This window comes from Rhinatrema bivittatum, chromosome 2, assembly GCF_901001135.1.
Source record: "Rhinatrema bivittatum chromosome 2, aRhiBiv1.1, whole genome shotgun sequence".
Classification (NCBI taxonomy): Eukaryota; Metazoa; Chordata; class Amphibia; order Gymnophiona; family Rhinatrematidae; genus Rhinatrema; species Rhinatrema bivittatum.
Window position 1 is genome coordinate 430329070 of NC_042616.1, and position 20354 is coordinate 430349423.

At 43.8% G+C, this 20354-nt stretch overlaps 1 protein-coding gene across 1 annotated transcript in view; it reads right to left on the reverse strand.

The window, feature by feature from the left end:
- LOC115084906 (serpin B4-like) overlaps positions 1-20354 on the reverse strand; it is a 93233-nt gene that overhangs the window by 17468 nt on the left and 55411 nt on the right. The window contains exons 5-7 of the mRNA XM_029590314.1: positions 14265-14379; positions 11369-11511; positions 7817-7984 (exon numbers count right to left, since the gene is read on the reverse strand). Coding sequence (XP_029446174.1) covers positions 7817-7984; positions 11369-11511; positions 14265-14379 — 426 coding nt within the window. The remainder of the gene's footprint in view (positions 1-7816; positions 7985-11368; positions 11512-14264; positions 14380-20354) is intronic.

Sequence of the window (20354 nt, forward strand, 5' to 3'; positions counted from 1 at the left end):
TTGAAAGCCACATTATCTATCAACAGATATTGAATAAGCCTAATAATTGGTAATACCTATAGCTTATGAACTTTTCATTAATTTTACATACTCTTGCCCACCCCTGTTTTTTTTTGTTTTTTTGTTTTTTAAATATGGAGATGGCAGGCCTCCATCCTTCCGCTCCGTGAAGGTGGAACACCAACCACTGGCCACTGGCATCCCGCTCCGTGAATGCCTCTGTGGCTACTGCCGCTCCGTGCAGTGTTTTGCTGCCTCCTCTTTATACACTTCCTCTAGACCTGATGGATCTACAGTGTTTATCCCATGCCCCTTTGAAGTCCTTCACAGTTTTGGACTTCACCACTTCCTCCGGAAGGGCATTCCAGGCATCCACCACTCTCTCCATGAAGAAATATTTCCTGACATTGGTTCTTAGTCTTCCTCCCTGGAGCCTCAGCTCGTGACCTCTGGTTCTGCTGATTTTTTTCTGACGGAAAAGGTTTGTCGTTGTCTTTGGATCGTTAAAGTTTTTCAAGTATCTGAAGGTCTGAATCATATCACCCCTGTTCCTCCTTTCCTCCAGGGTGTACATATTTAGATTCTTCAATCTCTCTTCGTATGACATCCAATGAAGATCCTCCACCTTTTTGGTTGCTCTTCTCTGTACCGCTTCCATCTTGTCTCTGTCTCTTTGTAGATACAGTCTCCAGAACTGAACACAGTACTCCAGGTGAGGCCTCACCAAGGACCTGTATAAGGGGATAATCACTTCCCTTTTCTTACTCGATATTCCTCTCTCTATGCAGCCCAGCATTCTTCTGGCTTTTGCTATCGCCTTGTCGCATTGTTTCGCAGATTTCATATCATTAGACACTATAACCCCTAGGTCCCTCTCCTGCTCCGTGCACATCAGCCTCCCCCCCCCCCCCCCATCGAATATAGTTCATTTGGATTTCCACTCCCCATATGCATGACTTTGCACTTCTTGGCATTGAATCTCAGCTGCCATATCTTCGACCACTCTTCCGGTTTCCTTAAATCCCGTCTCATTCTCTCCACTCCTTCCGGCATGTCTACTCTGTTGTAGATCTTAGTGTCGTCCGCAAAAAGACAAATCTTACCTTCTATCTCATCCGCTATGTCGCTCACAAAGATATTGAACAGGACCGGTCCCAACACCAATCCTTGCGGTACACCTCTTAAAACCGCTCTCTCTTCAGAGAGAGTTCCATTTACCATCACACATTGTCTTCTGTCCATCAAACAGTTTGCAATCCAGGTCACCATCTCGGCACTCACTCCTAAGCTTCTCGTTTTATTCACCAGTCTCCTGTGCAGAACTGTATCAAAAGCTTTGCTGAAATCTAAGTAGATGACATCGAGTGCTCTTCCTCGATCCAATTCCTTGGTTACCCAGTCAAAAAAGTCAATCAGATTTTTCTGACAGGATCTTCCCCTGGTGAATCCATGCTGCCTCTGGTCCAGCAATTCTCCGGACTGTAGATAGTTCACTATTCTCTCTTTCAACAGTGACTCCATTATTTTTCCCACCACCGAAGTGAGGCTAACCTGTCTGTAGTTACCAGCCTCCTCTCTGTTCCCACTCTTGTGAAGCGGGACCACCACCGCTCTTCTCCAATCACTCGGCACCACTCCCGTTTCTAGGGATCTATTGAACAGGTCACACAGCGGACCCGCCAGCACATCTCTGAGCTCCATCAGTATCCTTGGATGAATCCCATCAGGTCCCATGGCTTTGTCCACTTTCAGATTCTTTAGCTCTTCCCATACATTTTCTACTGTAAAAGGGTTTTCTTCTATTCCACTTCCTTCCAGTTTCTTGTTGTGTGGAGATGGTCCTTCTCCAGGGTCTTCTTTAGTGAAAACAGAACTGAAGTATTCATTTAATATTTCTGCCATTTCTTTGTCACTCTCCATGCATTGATCATTTCCACCTTTCAATTTCACTATACCACTTTGAACTCCATTCTCTTTTGGATCATATCTTACATTCTATTTGCTTTTTTGACTGCCACTGCACACTGAGCTGAGGATTTCAATATATTGACCACAAGGACTCTAAGGTCCTTTTCCTGGGTAGTGCAGAACCCAGCATTGTGTACCTCTGGATGATATTATTTTCCCCTATGTGCATCACTTTGCACTTTTCCACATTAAATTTCATGTGCCATTCAGATGCCCAGTCTTCTAATCTCACAAAATCATTCTGTAGTCCTCACAATCCATTGCTATTTTAACAACTGAATAATTTTGTGTCATCTGCAAGTTTGATCACTTCACTTCTTGTTCCCATTTCAAGATTATTTAAGAATATGTTAAACAGAACAGGTTTGAGTACAGATCCATGTAGGGGATTCCACGTATGACCTTTCTTCATTTGGAAAACTGACCAATTTTTTGGATTTGTTATTCTGTCTGATCAACACAAAATGCAAAATATGAAATGACAGATATTGAAACATTGGGAGGATCATCTCAAATATCCCTGAAGGACTGGGTCTGGAGTTAGATAGGTCTCTGCATACTGGTTTTTTTTTTTTAATACAAGCACCTAAGGCCAGATTTTTAAAGATGTTTTTTTCCCACAGACACAGAATGGGAAAAGGCCTTTGTAAATCAGGTCTTTAGCTCTTTTTGCAGCACCCTTGAAAATTCAGTATCTATTTCTGACACTAATCTAATGACCTCTTGAACTACAGTATATAGTAACATAGTAATGATGGCAGAAAAAGGCCAAAATGGTCCATCCAGTCTGCCCAGCAAGCTTCCCAAGATAGTAACTGCCACTCCGTGCAGGTTACCCCCATGTTTCTCTTAAGGGTAGTAACTGTCGCTCCGTACCAGTTAAGATTTTTTATTTATTCCCATCCTCTAGCCTTTTAGGGATCCACAGTGTTTATCCTATGCCCCTTTGAAATCCTTCACAGTTTTAGTCTTCACCACTTCCTCCAGAAGGGCATTCCAGGCATCCACCACCCTCTCCGTGAAGAAATACTTCCTGACATTGGTTGTAAGTCTTCCTCCCTGGAGTTTCAAATTGTGACCCCTAGTTCTACTAAATTGTTTCCAATGGAAAAGGTTTGTTGACGACCATGGATCATTAAAACCTTTGAAGTATCTGAAGGTCTGTATCATATCACCCCTGCTCCTCCCCTCCTCCAGGGTATACATATTCAGGTTCCTCAACCTCTCCTCATAAGTCATTCGATGGATACCATCCACCATTTTGGTCGCCCTTCTCTGGACTGCCTCCATCCTGTCTCTGTCTCCCTTGAGATATGGTCTCCAGAACAGAGCACAGTACTCCAGGAGAGGTCTCACCAAGGACCTGTACAAGGGGATTATCACTTCCCTTTTCTTTCTAGATATTCCTCTCTCTATGCAGCCCAGCATTCTTTTGGCTTTAGCTATCGCCGTGTCACACTGCTTCGTCGACTTCAGGTCATTAGACACTATTACCCCTAGGTCTTTCTCCTGCTCCGTGCACATCAGCCCTTCACCCCCCAATGCATACAGTTCTTTCGGATTTCCACACCCCATATGCATGACTCGGCATTTCTTGGCATTGAATCCCAGCTGCCTTATCTTCAATCACTCTTCTAGCTTCCTTAAATCCAGTCTCATTCTCTGTACTTCTTCCGGTGTGTCCACTCTATTGCAGATCTTAGTATCACCTGCAAATAGACAAACTTTATCTTCTATCTCTTCTGCAATGTCGCTCACAAAGATGTTGAACAGGACCTGTCCCAACATCGATCCCTTTTCCAATGAAACAAGCTAACTAACAAAAGTAGCAGTTTTGGCAGTGCAAGAGGAGATGGGGGATAGAAATCTTCAGGGCTTATTTACTAAAGTTTTTGTTTTTTTTTCAATCTGTGTCTATGGGAACAATGCTTAGTAAATGACTCTCTAAGAGCATGGGAACAAGACGAAAAGGATCGTAATTCTGCTCTTGTAACATCAGCACTGGTTTTCTAAGGTTAAGTTTCTCACAGTCTAAGTTTATAAAAGATAAGTGATAAGGACTCTATAGGCCTACATACAAAAAATATTTGTGATATACACTTAAAATGCATTGCTGCTCCAGCCAATATATAAATACATTAAGGGGTACATTTTTAAAAAAAGCATGAGCGCGTACTTTTGTTTGTGCACCAGGAGCAAACAAAAGTATGCCGGATTTCAATAGATATGCACGTAGCCATGCATATTTTTTAAAATCCGGGGTCAGCGCATGCAAGGGGGTGCACATTTGTGCACCTTGCGTGCGCCAAGCCCTGCACACTCTGCCCGGAGCGGCCTCAGAGGGAACTTTCCTTCCACCTCCCCCCACCCCCCCCAGCCCTATATAACCCCCTTACCTTTATCGCAAAAGTTACGCCTGCTCGAGGCCCGCTGGCACGCCAACACCCGACCCGGGGGCTGGTCCGGAGGCCTCAGCCATGCCCCCTGGAACGCCCCCGGGCTGGCACCATGCCCCCCGGAATGCCCCGAATGTCGCGCCACCACCCGACACACCCCTAACACGCCCCCTAGCAAAGCCCTGGGAATTATGCGCGTCCCGGGGCTTGCGCGCACCACTGAGCCTATGCAAAATAGGCTCAGCGCGCACAGGGTTTTTTTTCAAGGGTTACACACTTAACTTATGAGCGTAACCCTTTTAAATCTGCCCCTAACTATTTAAGGAAGGACAATATCATATGGTTATTGATTCAAATATTGATTAGCAAAATGCCAAGGGAACTCATTTAGCAAAAAGAAGCCCAGAAGAATATAATTCTAATTTTGCATTTAGACTTGAATTGCCTCATGTACCATTAATTTGGCACTGGATGATAAATTCAGCCAGTGCTAAAATACTCATGCTGCCTCTGAGCAGTCCACTTCAATCCTAGCATTAGAAAGATTAATGATTTTTTGATGTATGAACTCCAAAATTGTTTAGAAATTTCCATCAAAGTCATTTTGATTTTATATCTAATGCTTATAATTGATTTTTCACAACCATCTCTGCCTTTAAAGCATGAATTTGTAGCATATCTGTCATACTTCAAAAGGTTTGAAATACCAAACACAAAACGTAATTGTCCCCTGCTGTTTGGACAGCATCAAATGGAATGTAGTATGAGGGAACATCTTTTGCAACTCTGTAAACTTCAGTTTGACACATATGGAGCATGTCTTTAGGGTTGTAAAAATTAATGCCATGTATTAGTGACTTTCAGGCACAACCATAAGAATTTAGAGTAAAAAGTGTTGGGCATTATATAAAAGAAAAGACGACATCAGTCTTTAGGGAACAAATAATGGGGCTGATGCAATAAAGTGCGTTCAGCCGAGCGTACTGTATAACCCACAGTTGAAAGCAGGTTAAATAGGCAGTAATCCACCCCTTAATGCAATAAGAGGATTAGCGCCTATTTAACACGCGCCCCACACAGAGTGAATGGGAGAGTCTCATCACATTGAAATGCATGTGAATGAGCCTATTATTCATTCCAAATGCAAAAAAATAAATGTGCATCTCAGACACACATGTAAAAGAAGTACAGAAAAGCAGAAAAAATTGCTTTTCTGTACTTCTTTTAAAAGTTAAAAAAAAAACTCAGCCGGCTGCATTATGAAAACCTATACCGATAAACACGGCGTCGGTGTTCATAACCGGCAGACCGCCTCCTTGCTAACGCGACCCCCTAATTATAATATTATTGGGATTGGGGGAGCCCTCAATTACCTTGAAATTTGGGCTGCCATGACATGCTAACGGTACCATAAAAATTGCAATTGGATCGTAGAACATGGCTTTCAAAATGCAATATTTGCATAACCATTTATTTTTAGGATACATATTTTTTCCCATTTCCTAAAATCCAGCATCCCTTTTGTATATCTGACCTATTGTGCACTTTTTATGTTAGTGGGACCTGAGCCAGTTTGCATTTGCTTTTCTCCTGCCTAATTCGTGATAAACAAATGCACATCTCTATTACCCACTATGATGCCTACATCTTTTTTCTGTTTGGTAACTCCTAATATGGAAACTAACATCGTGTAACTACAGCAAGGGTTATTTTTCCCTATATGCATCACTTTGCACTTGTTCACATTAAATTTCATCTGCCATTTGGATGCCCAATCTTCCAGTCTCGCAAAGTCCTCCTGCAATTTATCACATTCCGCTTGTGATTTAACTACTCTGAATATTTTTGTGTCCTCTGCAAATTTGATCACCTCACTTATCGTACCCCTTTTCAGATCATTTATAAATATATTAAAAAGCATCAGTTCAAGTACAGATCCCTGTGGCACTCCACTGTTTACCTTTTTCCACTATGAAAACAGACCATTTAATCTTACTCTCTGTTTCTTGTCTTTTAACCATTTTATAATCCACAAAAGGACATCACCTCTTATCCCATGATCTTTTAATTTTCTTAGAAGCCTCTCATGAGGGACTTTGTCAAAAGCCTTCTGAAAATCCAAATATACCATATCTACTGGTTCAACTTTATCCACATGTTTATTCACCCCTTCAAAAAAATGTAGTAGATTTGTGAGGCAAGACTTCTCTTGGGTAAATCCATGTTGGCTGTGTCCCATCAAACCAGGTCTATCTAAATATTTTGTGATTTTATTCTTTACAACAGTTTCCATGATTTTTTCTGGCATTGAAGTCAGGATCTCTGGTCAGTAGTTTCCTGAATCACCCCTGGAACCCTTTTTAAATATCAGGTTTACATTGGTCACCTTCCAGTCATCAGGTGCAATGGATTATTTTAATGATAGGTTACAAATTACTTGTAATAGGGCTGAAATTTCATTTTTGAGTTCTTTCAGACCTATTTCATATTTTAACTTAAGCTAAAATTAACCTACTCTATATACTCGTGTATAAGTCAATCTCATGTATAATTCAAGGGTATTTTTGGGCCCCCAAATCAAGAATTATCTGTCACCCATGGATAAGTCGAGGCTAAAACTTAGGGGGCTTATGAAATGGTGAAATCATACTAAGAAACAAACTGATAACTTAAGAAAATCGCTTTTATTTATTTTTTGAAAGCAGAATAAAGTGTCTCATAAGAAACATTATCATTTAACAACTTAAGAAAATGTCCCTGCTGTCCTAATCCCTCCCTCCCCCATGACTGCCTCTCCTGTGTGAATCCTCCCCCCCCCCCCCCCCCAGATTCCTTAACTTATCCGCTGCTATCTGGACATCGACGGCACTTGCATTTGCTCAGGAGCATCCTTCCTCCTCCCTTGCGGTCTCCGAGTGTGGCAGTAGAACAGTTTTTCCCCCACAACTCCTCCGGATCCATCGCTGCTGCTATGAGGATGACACTCAGGCATATCCTCTCTCCTCTCCCGCGGGGTCCCAGAGGCACACTTTGAACCATGCAGTTCTAAGTGCACAATCAGACCCTGGTTTGGGAGCGGGGAGGACGTACCTGTGCAACTGCAAGTGCCGTCGCTGTCCTTCTAGCAGCCGGTGAGTTAAGGGATCGGGAGGAGGAGTGTGCGAACGATTCACTCATGCATCTTGAATTGTGGTACCAGCATAATGTGGATTGACCCATGGATAAGATGACCACGATTTTAAGGACCGGTTTTGTGGGTAAAATCTTTTAATTTATACATGAGTATATACAGTAAATTGTTTTAGATCTTAGCCACATATATAACATATATTTAATCTTATTTATTTTAATTTATTTAAATTTTATTTTTCATTGAATGTGAATATAGCTTTGAAGTTTATATTGATATCAAATACCAATTGTAATGGATCAAATAAAAAAAGAAACATCACCTCTTCCAGGCCAGTGGAGTTATCAGCGATATCATTTGGGAGCAGTACAAGCATGCTGAATTTCTTCTTACAATATGGGAGTTCAAGGATCATCATGTGCATCTCAGGTATGGAGGCCAGTTTAAATTTACCATTCTGATACATCATCTGCACCGTCCTGCTTTCTCTCTTTATAAAAATACATTTACAAAACTGATGTTAGACTTAATTTCATTCAGTTATTCTTGCATATAACAAAATCCCATATTCATACATTTATGTCTTCAGCATTAGATGGATGTTTAATTGCTCATCTGCATTATTGTGCAAAGCACAGTGTCATGAAGGTTGATATATATACAAGTGTAAGGTGTGTTCTGAGATATAACAGCAAAGTTATAAAAGAAGAAACAGTGATTGCAATCATATTTATCACAATTGATTGGGCTGACATGGTTTATTATATCTATGCATTCCAATTCTTTAAAAATCAGGAACAAATAGCCAATAGATAAGGGGCATGCATTAAGGTGGCATTTCTCAACTCAGTCCTGCTATCACTTAAACAGTTTCAAATCCAAGGATGCCATCTTGGGGCCATCCACAGGCTGTTAAATTTATTTATGAGATTTGTATGTGGGAGAATATCAAAAGCTTTACTGAAATCCAATACACTTCAAACAATGCAAACCTTTAATCTAATCAGCTGGTCACCCAATCAAAATAAATTGATTCAATCTATCTCTTTCTGGTAAAGCTATGCTGCCTCATATTCAAGAAATGTCATTATCCTATTCTTTATTGGAGTATCCATTAAATTATAGGGACATTCATGCAAAGTTCATTTTGTTTCATTTTTCATTTTTAGTGCATAATGTTTCCATGCATTAAATGTATTTAGTGCATTCTATTTGCAAATAGCATGCACTGAACTCTTTTCATGAGCACTATTTGCAAATAACATGCATAAATTAATAAATAAAAACAAAAAAAATAAATAAAACAGAAAAATACCCATTTTCTTCATTTTTTCATTTTTTAAAATTCAAAATGACACAAAACGACATAGGATATGTAGTTTCAAAAGACTGTACATCCCTATTAATTTACCCACCACAAAACCACTCCCATCTCCAAAGGATGAGCAGATCTGTTAGCTCCAGAATCTCTTTTAGCTCCTTTAATATCCTAGGATGTACCCCATCTAGCCTCCTTTCTTTGCCTATGTTTAATTCTTCTAGGTCCATGAAAATACTGTTCTGTAAATGGTTTGGTATCATCATAAGTACTTATTCCTACTACTTGTTTTCCTTCTCCCACAGTGGGCTTCAGTGATCACTGAAAAGTAGTCCAGCATATTTACCTTTTCTATGTTGTCTTCAACATGTTTCTTAGGGACATGTAAAGGCAAATTTTGTGTTTTGGTTCATTTATTTGTTTCGTAGGTCACCTCTCTTCATTTCAAAAGAAATATATTTTTTTGTTTATTCATTCCATTTGTTTTTTTGTTTTTGTTTCCTATTAAAGTCAATGGGGAAAGTACTGCAGCCTATTTTGAGCTTCAAAAACTGGGTTTTCTAAACACTTCTAATGCAAGCTGTGGGGAGACATCATGAGAAGGGGGAAGATAACTCCAGGGCACCAAGACTATGGCAAAGGAGCTCCTAAAGTTGCATGAATAGACTAAGGCACCATAAAGGCACCAGTGGCAGGAGTTTGACAGGGCACCATGAGAGGAGCAACCAGGAAAAGTGGTAAGAGCACCCCAAAGCTTCAAAGCAGAGCACCGATAATGGCATGAACTTCCAAAGTCAGCAAGAGAGGGACAAATTGGCACCAAGAGTGATATGAACATCTTAAGGCAATATGAGAGGGGAATAAAGCAGCAAAGGTGGCATAACCCCCTCCTCCCAGCACTGACAGAGGGGCAAAGCTGCACAAAGAGTGGCATGAAGACCCGAAGATACCATGAGAGGTGCAAAGCAGCCACCCATAGTGGCAAGAATACTCCAAGATGTAGAGTCTGGGGTATGGAGGAAAGGTAGAGTAGCAGCAAGAACCCATGGGGGCAGATTTTTAAAAAGTATGCCGGATTTTAAAAGATACAGGCGTAGCCGCACGTATCTTTAAAATCCTGGGTTGGCGTGCGCAAGGCTGTGCAAAATCAGCAGCCTGCGCGCGCCGAGCCGCGCAGCCTGCCTCCGTTCCCTCCGAGGCCGCTCCAAAATTGGAGCGGCCTTGGAGGGAACTTTTTTTTTTGTCCCCCCCACCTTTCCCTCCCTTCCCCTATCTAATCCACCCCCCAGCCCTAACTAAATCCCCCTCCCCTACCTTATTTCGTCGAGTTATGCCTGCCTCTGGCAGGCGTAACTTGCGCGCGTCGCCGTCTCCCTGCCCAGCCACAGGCCGCTGTGCCGGAGCACTCGTCCCCGCCCCCGGACCGCCGTCACGCCCTGGACATGCCCCAAACGCCATGTCACCCCCGACACACCCCCGACACGCCCCCCCAAGCAAAGCCCCGGGACTTATGCATGTCCTGGTGCTTTGCGCGCGCCAGCGGCCTATGCAAAATAGGCACGCCGGCGCACAAGTGCCCTGCACGCATAAATCCAGCAGGATTTATGTGCGCAGGGCTTTTAAAATCTACCGCATGGTGTTTAGTCTGGGGTATGGCAGCAAGCATGCAAATGTTCTCTCATGCATATTCATTGTGGATATCCTGAAAACCCGACTGGTTGGGGGGTTCCCAGGACAGGGTTGGGAACCACTGCTCTATACCTTCGAGGGTTTTCTGCTATTCTGCCTGGCTACTATCCTCTTTATGCTACCATCAACTTCACTGTCTCCTAGTAGAAAGCGGGATAAAATTAAAAAAACTCTCCTTTGTCTTCAAAAGCTTGAATAAATAGGCCCCGAATACCTCTCTCAACTTCTTTCCCCTTACATGCCCTCAAGAGAATGCATGTCCACTAAAATGGCTCTTCTTTCCTTTCCTCCGCTGTCCAGCGCCTGATTGCCCTGCATGAGAACCTGCTCTTTTAGCTGGAATACACCATAAATTTGGAACAAAGTACCACTAACCCTGTGCCTGGAGCCCTGCTAGCTTTTCAGGAAAAAAGCTAAGGCATAGATTTTCAGCCAGCCCTTCCCCTAGGACCCACATCTTTGGTCCAACTTTCTGAACTCCCAGTGAAGGACTGTGTTATACGCAACAGGGACACAACTGGGTCTTGAAACTATTCAGAAATGGGTTTCCCTATGCCAGATTCCAGTGCTATGTTAATTGTAAATTCTGATTCAACTGTAAGGCGTTCTAATGCTTCTGTTCATTTCAATTTATTGTGATCTGCCTTGAGACCAACTTTGGGGAAAAGCAGAAATATCAAATGTTCATATATAAATAGATAAATAAATGGACCTCTGAACTGGTGCTACTGATAAATAACAGAGATCACAGACCAGAAGCTTTTCTGCACGCAACCAAAAATACCACTGAATGATACACTGAAGATGTTTGCCAATGCATCTGAAGCGGAACCACACAGGCAGAACATGCTGTTCGTATTTACATACCTTATTTAGTCTGAATTCTGCTTCTGTTGTATTTTCTTTTTTAAACTCCTTTTCCCACTGTCCTCTGAAGTAGACAGCATTCACCAAGACTAGAGCAGTATCTTTAGCAATGGAATCTTTAGCAAACAGATCCTTAATTTTACCTTGAGAAAACAAAATCAGAGAAGAGTTGTTCATGCACATTCTCGTTAGTGCAGTGTTTCTTCACAGAGATAAAGACAAAAAAAATTTCAGTTTCCCATTTCTATTTATTTTTTTTAAAGTGTTTGCTGCATGTTTGCTTTTCTTATTGGCAAAGTGGCAACGAGACCACATTAAGTTGAATACAGTGACATGTTGTAAAGCAACAATTTCTTACCAATTTCTTTATTGCTTTTAAAGGGAATCATTTACTAATATGCACTACTTCTTTAACAGGTGTTTAGCACAGTGGTAGTGAACTCCAGTCCTCGAGTGCCACAAACATGCCAGGTTTTCAGGATATCCACAATGAATATACATGAGATAGGTTTGCATACAATGGAGACAGTGCATTGAAATCTTTCTCATGCATATTCACTGAAGATATCCTGAAAACCTGGCCTGTTTGTAACATGCGAGGACTGGAGATTGTCATCACTGGTTTAGCATGTTTTAAAATACGTTAGCTAATGTGAGGGATATGAATTTACATTTTTTACTTGTACCTTAGCAAACCAAGGCCTAGATTTGTCATTCCCTGCGTAATGATGAGCTGCCACGGTAAAGGGGGCGGGGAGAAAAAAGGGGCGGGGGGGTTAGTGTGCAGCCGGCCGCATCACGGCAGTGCCGCATACTATCGCCACCATAGTGCCACGCTAAAAGGTGGTGCTATTTCCCCACGCTACTGCCGGCGATCATGTCCAGAACATGATCGCTGGCAGCGGTGCCGCCACCCCATTTCCCTAAACCCCTCCCAAATTCCTCCCTAACTCCACTTCTTCCCCTAATTTTAATTTTACTGCCGCGATAAGCCCATAATCGCATTCGTTAGGGCATTATCGCATGCGGTAACGGGCTATTGCGCTTTGGAAAGTGACCCTACTAGTGCAGTGTTGGTATGGTAATGAGCTGTTTTGCAGAAGCATGCAAAACAGCTCATAAATATACAAATGAAATAACAAGACTTGCATTAAAGTTGGAAAGTTGCGTTATTTGATTTAAATGAATACAACTCAAAAGATTCCAAAGATGTAGTTAACTTTTCCCTTGGAGCTTCAGAACACTAACACACATTCATGTGCTCCTGAGATCCTCATTTCAAGGGGCCATGATAAAGGCAAAGATGTGCCTGAGATCAGCCAGCACTGTTTTGAAAATGGTGCCACGGGGGAAGCCCGTAGGTAGTGCTCTTGCCCTCAGTATACCACCAGGGATATGAAGTACGTTTGGAGCGGTCCTGGGGTTGGGTGGGAAAGGGGATCCGGGGAAGGTGGGAGCCAGTTTTTCTGGGGGTAAGAGCTTGGAACTTCGATATTGGGGAGGCTGAGCTGGGGCCACATTCTGTAATTTATTTGGGCTTTGGCTGCTTGAGGGGGGTTTAGAAGAAGGGGTTTCCCCCTAGAATCCCAGGGATTTATTGACTCAGGGCTGGGAGGATTCTGGGGCCCCTTTAAAAGATAGCAGCCTTATGACGTGTGGCTGCCACTGCGTGCTGCCTCGCTCAGAAATGAGTAATGAGTATCTCAGGATAGTAAATCCCATGGTATGTTTTTTCCTGCGGTAAACGTACCTCAATTTAGTACATTGGCTCATAAATATATTATGGGAGTAAGTTCAAAAGTGAATTGCTTCATATTGTACAAAGACATCATAAGGTGAGAATTAACAGTTATAGTCAAAACAACCTTAGGTAGTCACATAAATACAGCTTTTATTTTTTAGTAGTTTTTTTTTTTAAAGAAACAAATCACTAATGTATTTGCTTTGTCTATCGGTGTATACATTATCTCCTGAACCATTTAACCAACAGCAACCACTGTCTGCAGGATAAGTTAATCTATATAAAAGCGAGAAACCAAAATGATATTTTACCAGAAAAATTATGGATCTAGCCGATAATTTAAAAAAACAAAACAAAAAAAAACCCCATTTTCCCATTAATTTGAGAAGAAAAAGTGTTCATAGGACTTGGCTTGAAATTATTATCTTGTTTTTATTTTTATTATAGAAAATGTCACTCATATGGTGTACAGAAATATATAGAGGACAATTTTCAACAATTTTCTTAGCACTAAAGTCTGTGGGTACTATTTACTTGCAGACTTTATCCTAAATTTTCAAAGTGGATTTATGCGCATAAATTGGCTTTGAAAACGTGTGGGTGTGCACAGGACCCGGCATGGCGTTCATGCATAAAAATATAACTTTTTGCGCCATGTGGATTTCCACACATACTTCTGAAAATTGAGAGTATGCGTATAAATCCTTTCCTCATCTTAACTCTGTCCCCTGGAATGTCTACTTGCTACGTGCATAAAATACACATGAAACCATACTTTTACCTGCATAGCCCCCAAACTGATTTTCAAACAGTAATCTCCACAAATTGGTGTTTCTGTATGTAAATCCTTAGGAAAATGATCAGCCTTAAGATAAATGTTTTACTATATTCTTTTTCTTTACCCTTGAATTTAGGTTTCTCTAAATCATGAGTTCATTATTAAAGAGTTACAGACTACATAAGTTATACATCACATTTGGATCTAAATATATTTTAAAAGACTATTAGTCTTTGAAAAAATATTAAAGTTGCTGACTAGTCTTTTTTGGCATTTATTCTTCATGGTAGTAAAATGAGACCCAATTAGCTTAGAATGAGTTATCAGTAAAATCCTATTTATTTTTCATATCTTTTATCAAAACAGTTTGTCCTCACCTTGTGTCTCATTTTCGACCCAAGTATTAATCTTCTTTATGACTTCCTCTGAATTGTTAAAATCAACACCTTCCAGCGAGGCCATGTATAATTTCTGCACACAGCTTAAATATTGCTGTATAAAAAGAGCAACATGTATTGGGGATTATTTCTATAAAAGAAATATAACTGGGACATATATGAATTATGGTGATTTTCCAAACAGAATACAGAATCTCCTTGCAATGTTATAACATCCCTTTTCAAATAAGTGAGACAAGCAAAGCAATTTCCCTTGAATAATTTGACCAAGAGTCTCAGAAGGCATACATTTTGGGAACTTAAAATTAACTACATTTTATTTTCCAACCAAGGTATCTTTCTACTAAGCCTCATTAGCCATGGGTTCCAGTGCCTGATGCACTTTGATAATGGCATGCAGGACATGGTAGCATTATCATAGCCATCTTAAAGCCATCACAGCCACTGTAAAGCTCCTGGGCCAGATTTTAGTACCTACGCGCGGGCGTAGATTTGTGCGCGCAACTCGGTGCGCGCACAAATCTACGCCCGAATTTATAACAAGCTCACGCAGCCGTGCGCATGTTATAAAATCCGAGGTCGGCGCATGGAAGGGGGTGCACACTTGTGCACCTTGCGCGTGCCGAGCCCTAGGGAAGCCCCGATGGCTTTCCCCGGTCCCTCCGAGGCCGCTCTGAAATCGGAGCGGCCTCGGAGGGAATTTTCCTTCCGCCCCCCCCCCCCCACCTTCCCCTCCATTCCCCTACCTAACCCGCCCCCCATCCCTACCTAAACCCCCTCGACCTTTATTTTAGAAGCTGCGCCTTCCTCGAGGCAGGCGAAGGTTGCACACGCTGGCCAAGTGCCGGCACGTGATCCCCCGGTCTAGTGGCCCTACGAAGGCCTCTGGCCATGCCCCCGCCCCATCCCAGACCGCCCACACCCCACCCCTTTTTTCAAGCCCCGGGACATACGCGCGTCCCGGGGCTTGCACGTAACCCCCCCTGCTCGCATAAATCCACCTGGATTTATGCACGTAGGGCTTTTAAAATTTGCCCCTCTGTGTTCAACAGCTTGGGTTTCCCCTAGCTTAATTGGTCCAAAGTGAAATGACCTATTTACACAAGGAATCCTTCCCTCTCCCCCACCATGGCACAAAAACAAACCTCTTAGCAGAAAACTCTGTCAGGCGAATGCATTACTTTCTTCTTTTGGCAGAAAACCTTCCTCCTCTCCCTGGCAAACCAATGTCTTCTTCCCCCGAAGTAGAAGCCGTTCCCAGAGGAACCCCTCATCTCCCTGGTCTGGAAGACCTACAAGCCCCATGACCCCCTCCCCCCCAAAACCTTAGATACCAGGTCAGAAGTATTATAAATTCTTTATAGACAGGAAGGCGGCCATTTTAAAAATGGTGCCTGGGACACTCTGACCTGAAAGAAAAAGCGTGTGTGACGTACTAATAAAATCTGTGTCAAGTACAGTTTCACTGTTAAGTCTTTACTTTTGAAAGCCTTTTAGTTGTTCTCTCAAAATTTTCTTGAGTGTATTTTTTGCCCTGACCTAGCCCCACTTTTTTTTTTCCCTGCAGGTAAAAGTGTGCATGATGTTCACTTTCCCCTCAGTGGTGGGGAATAACAATTTTCAAAGGGCCTTTACCCTTCCTAAACATTGAACCTCTTCAAGCCTGCTTTTCAGAGGGAAGAAGTCATATGAGATTGCCATGTCTGGGTGTGTCCCCCCCTAAATAACCTTTGTGTTTAATGTACTCTCCACACCTGCCATTTGTCTCTTCCTCCCTCCTTCTTGATCCCCTGCACTTGTCTCTCCCTTTCTCCCTCATCGAGAATGGTGGACCTTCCTCCCAGACCATCGTGGTCCTCTATCCCTCCCTCTTCATTCCTGGCAGTTGCCTTTCCCACCATTTGCTAAAACTGAGGGACTTGAGGTGCAGTATTCATTACCAGTACAGATCCTGTCCATCTTTACTATTGCATATAGAATAAAAATTGCATTCCCTTTGCATAGTCTAAGGATTTTTGAATGATGCTTTTTTTTTTTTTTTTGTTTTGTTTTAAAAAAGAAGTGTAGTATAAAAAACAGAATTTTTTCACAGAGATGAAGAGATGGCAATGATGCAATCTCCCGGTATTTCAGCCGCCTCCAGCCTTCTGAGCAGGCTCCCCCACTATTACAGAGCAGATTGTAATGAGGGAGGTGGGCCAGGGAGGCAGTAAAAAAAAGTGAAATCTTATCAGAAAATCTAGTGCCAGCCTGGCCCTGCCATGCATTATGTGTTTGGCAGGAAGAGATTAGGACCGAGCACAGAATCTGCTCAGTTGTCACCGACTGATATTGTTATTGCTCAGAAAGTTTTTCAAGTTTTCAATTTACTTTTTTTCAATCTGGGGAAAGTCTGCGGCTTGACTCAGATTTTGTCACTCAGCCAGCTGTACCAAAATGAGATATTTACCTGGAAAATAATATTTAGCGTCTCTTAAACTATTCCTCTAGCATTCGAGGAAGGGTTTCGATAGACAGGATTTTAATGGCCCCCCACCTCCATCACCCAGATCAGCCTCTTCACCGATTCACTCAAATATGGAGAAAAGTTTACTTAGCTCATAGGGGCTTCAGACATGGATGCATTTGCTTCTGCCTCAGGCAGAGAATGTGCAGTTCTTTAGTGACCAGTATTATACATGTCGAGGCATAAACATGCTTAGGAACTTTTAAGTTATGGTCACCCTGAGATTGCTGTTGATTAGTAGGGGAGGAAAAAGGAAGGAATAATGTGTATCGGCTTTCTCTCTTTCACCCCTCCCTGCTAATCCACACTCTCTCTCTCTCTCTCTCTCTGCTTCCACCATCACCACTTCCCCCCCTCCAGAGATGACCCCCAGTGACCTTCCCTTTCTTCTCTCCCTGTCTCCAGTATTTTTCTTTGCTCCCTCACCTCCTCTCCCTGACTCCATGCTCCCTCCCTCTACTTTAGCTGAGTCTCAGATTCTGAAATCACAACTGCGGACTGAGCTGCTTGCTTTGCTGCTCCTCTCCAGTTTCTCCCCACCGGCTGCCTGCTGCTCCAGGCTGAGCCCTTCTTCCTTTCCCCTCAGGCTTACTGAAGGGAGCAGTAAACAGAGAGGCCAGAGCTGTTTTGCATTTCCCTGGAGACCCGGCTTTTGAAGCATTTTTACTTAGTCTCTGGGTGAATCCAAAGAGTTTTCAGGTATGGGCATAAACCCTAATAGCAAATGCCAATGAAGAACTGGAGAAGTGTTGCACTGTCCAGGTCACATAAGACTTTGGGGAAATATGGAATAATTTTCATGATTGTATTTGAATTGGATTTGTTTAGGTCACATCATTGCTTTACTTGGGCCATGACAGCATGACAATGACATTACCAAGTCGGACCCTTAGATCAAACTACTGAAGATTTAATCCGTCAGCATCCAAACCATATTACAATAAAAAGTTGAAGTAGAAATATAATGGGAGTACTTCCCCCCCCCCCCCCCCCCTGTGTGACCTTCTAATCTGTCTTCCCCTTTTCTCTGTTAGTCTCCGGTTCATATCTCAGTTTTTCATTCTTTTCTCTCTCTCTATATTGTATGTTCAATTCTTTTTCTCTTCTCCCCTCCTTCATTGTTAAGAACATAAGAAAATGTCATGCTGGGTCAGACCAAGGGTCCATCAAGCCCAGCATCCTGTTTCCAACAGTGGCCAATCCAGGCCATAAGAACCTGGCAAGTACCCAAAAACTAAGTCTATTCCATGTAAGCATTGCTAATGGCAGTGGCTATTCTCTAAGGGGCGGATTTTCATACTCCGCGAATAGGCCTACTTTTGTTTGCGCTCCAGGCGCAAACAAAAGTACGCTGGATTTTAGTAGATACGCGCGGAGCCGCGCGTATCTGCTAAAAACCTGGATCGGCGCGCGCAAGGCTATCGATTTTGTATAGCCGGCGCGCGCCGAGCCGCGCAGCCTACCCCAGTTCCCTCCGAGGCTGCTCCGAAATCGGAGCGGCCTCGGAGGGAACTTCCTTTTGCCCTCCCCTCACCTTCCCCTCCCTTCCCCTACCTAACCCACCCACCCGGCCCTGTCTAAGCCCCCACCTTACCTTTGTCGGGGGATTTACGCCTCCCGGAGGGAGGCGTAAATCCCCACGCGCCAGCGGGCGTCTTGCGCGCCGGGCCGCGACCTGGGGGCGGGTACGGAGGGCGCGGCCACGCCCCCGGACCGCCCCGGGCCGTAGCCACGCCCCCGTACCCGCCTCCAAAACGCTGCCGACACGCCCCGAAAACGCCGCGACGACCGGGACCGCCCCCGACACGCCCCCCTCAGAGAACCCCGGGACTTACGCGAGTCCCGGGGCTCTGCGCGCGCCGGTAGGCCTATGTAAAATAGGCGCACCGGCGCGCAGGGCCCTGCTCGCGTAAATCCGGGCGGATTTACACGAGCAGGGCTCTTAAAATCCGCCCCTAAGTGAACTTGATAGCAGGCAATGGACTTCTCCTCCAAGAACTTATCCAATCCTTTTTTAAACACAGCTATACTAACTGCACTAACCACATCCTCTGGCAACAAATTCCAGAGTTTAATTGTGCGTTGAGTAAAAAAGAACTTTCTCCAATTAGTTTTAAATGTGCCCCATGCTAACTTCATGGAGTGCCCCCTAGTCTTTCTACTATCCGAAAGAGTAAATAACCGATTCACATCTACCCATTCTAGACCTCTCATGATTTTAAACACCTCTATCCACCTTTGATTCCCTATCCATGTTTCCCATCATTTCTACCCATTTTTCCCCTCCTTTAGAATCCTCTCTCCCCAGTTCAGATTCTTCTCATTCTCTCCTCCTCCTCCTTTTCATCTTTAAGGCTTTCAGATTCTTGGGCTTTGGCAGTGAGAGTGGCAACAGTCGCCAGCAATGCAGTGTGAGTGTGGTCCCTCCAGATCAGCGGTTCTCAACCTATGGGTCGCGAGCCCGGCGGGGGTCGAACGCCCAAAACACAGGGGTCGCCTTGTGTCGCGCGCTCCCGGTCTCTCCCGCTGCCGTTGCCGCCGGGCTGTCAGCACGTTCAAGCCCAGCGGGAACGGCAGCGGCGCTAGAAGAAGCTGTGCACCCGTGGCTGGGCCTTTTCTTCTTCCTGCGCCTGCCCCCCCCCCTCCCGTGACCCGGAACAGGAAGTGAATCGCGGTGCGCGGGAAGGAGAGAGAGCCGAGCCGCGCGAAAAAGTAGCAGCAGCGGCTGCAGCATCGGTCCTCGAGCAATAGAAGCAGCCGGTAATGGAGAAAGGAGACAGCAGCATGAGCCTCCCGCGGCCGATGGGATTCTTCTTTCTTGGCCAGCGGAGGCTGCTGCAGCTCCCATTTGTGCTCGGGGGGGGGGGGGGGGAAGGAAGTGAGTGAGAGAAAGAGAGAGAAGCAGCCAGCCAGCCTGTGTGATTGACTGGTCAGAGAGCTGATGTGTGTGTGTGTATGTGAGAGACAATGAAAGTGATTGCTCAGGGAGATGACTGATGTGTATGTGAGAGTGTGAGACATTAGTCAGGGAGGTGACTGATGTGTGTGTGTGAGAGAGAGAAAAAGCATGGAAGTGAGAAGTCTGGGTATGTGAGAAAGCATGGGCGTAAGAAGCCTGGTGTTGTGGGGGTGAAAGACAGCATGGGAGTGAGAAACCTGGTTGAGTGTGCATGCATGAGAGAGAGAGACTGCTTGGTAAGGTGATGGTGCGTGTGAGAGAAAAAGACTGGTGTGTGTGTGTGAATATGAGAGAATGTGATTCAGGGAATGAGAAGCCTGTGCACGTGGAGAGAACAAGCATGGGAGTGAGAGACTGGTGAGTGAGTGAGTGAGTGTGTGTGTGTGTGTGTGTGTGAGAGAGAGAGAGACAGAGAAAGTGATTATGAGAGTGAGAAGCCCATATATGTAAGTAGAACACGGGAGTGGGAAGCCTGTGTGTGTGTGTGTGTGTGTGTATGGCATGAGAGAAACTGTTCAGGAAGGTGATTGGTGTGTGTGTGTGTGTGAGAAAGTGATTATGAGAGTGAGAAGCCCGTATATGTAAGTAGAACACGGGAGTGGGA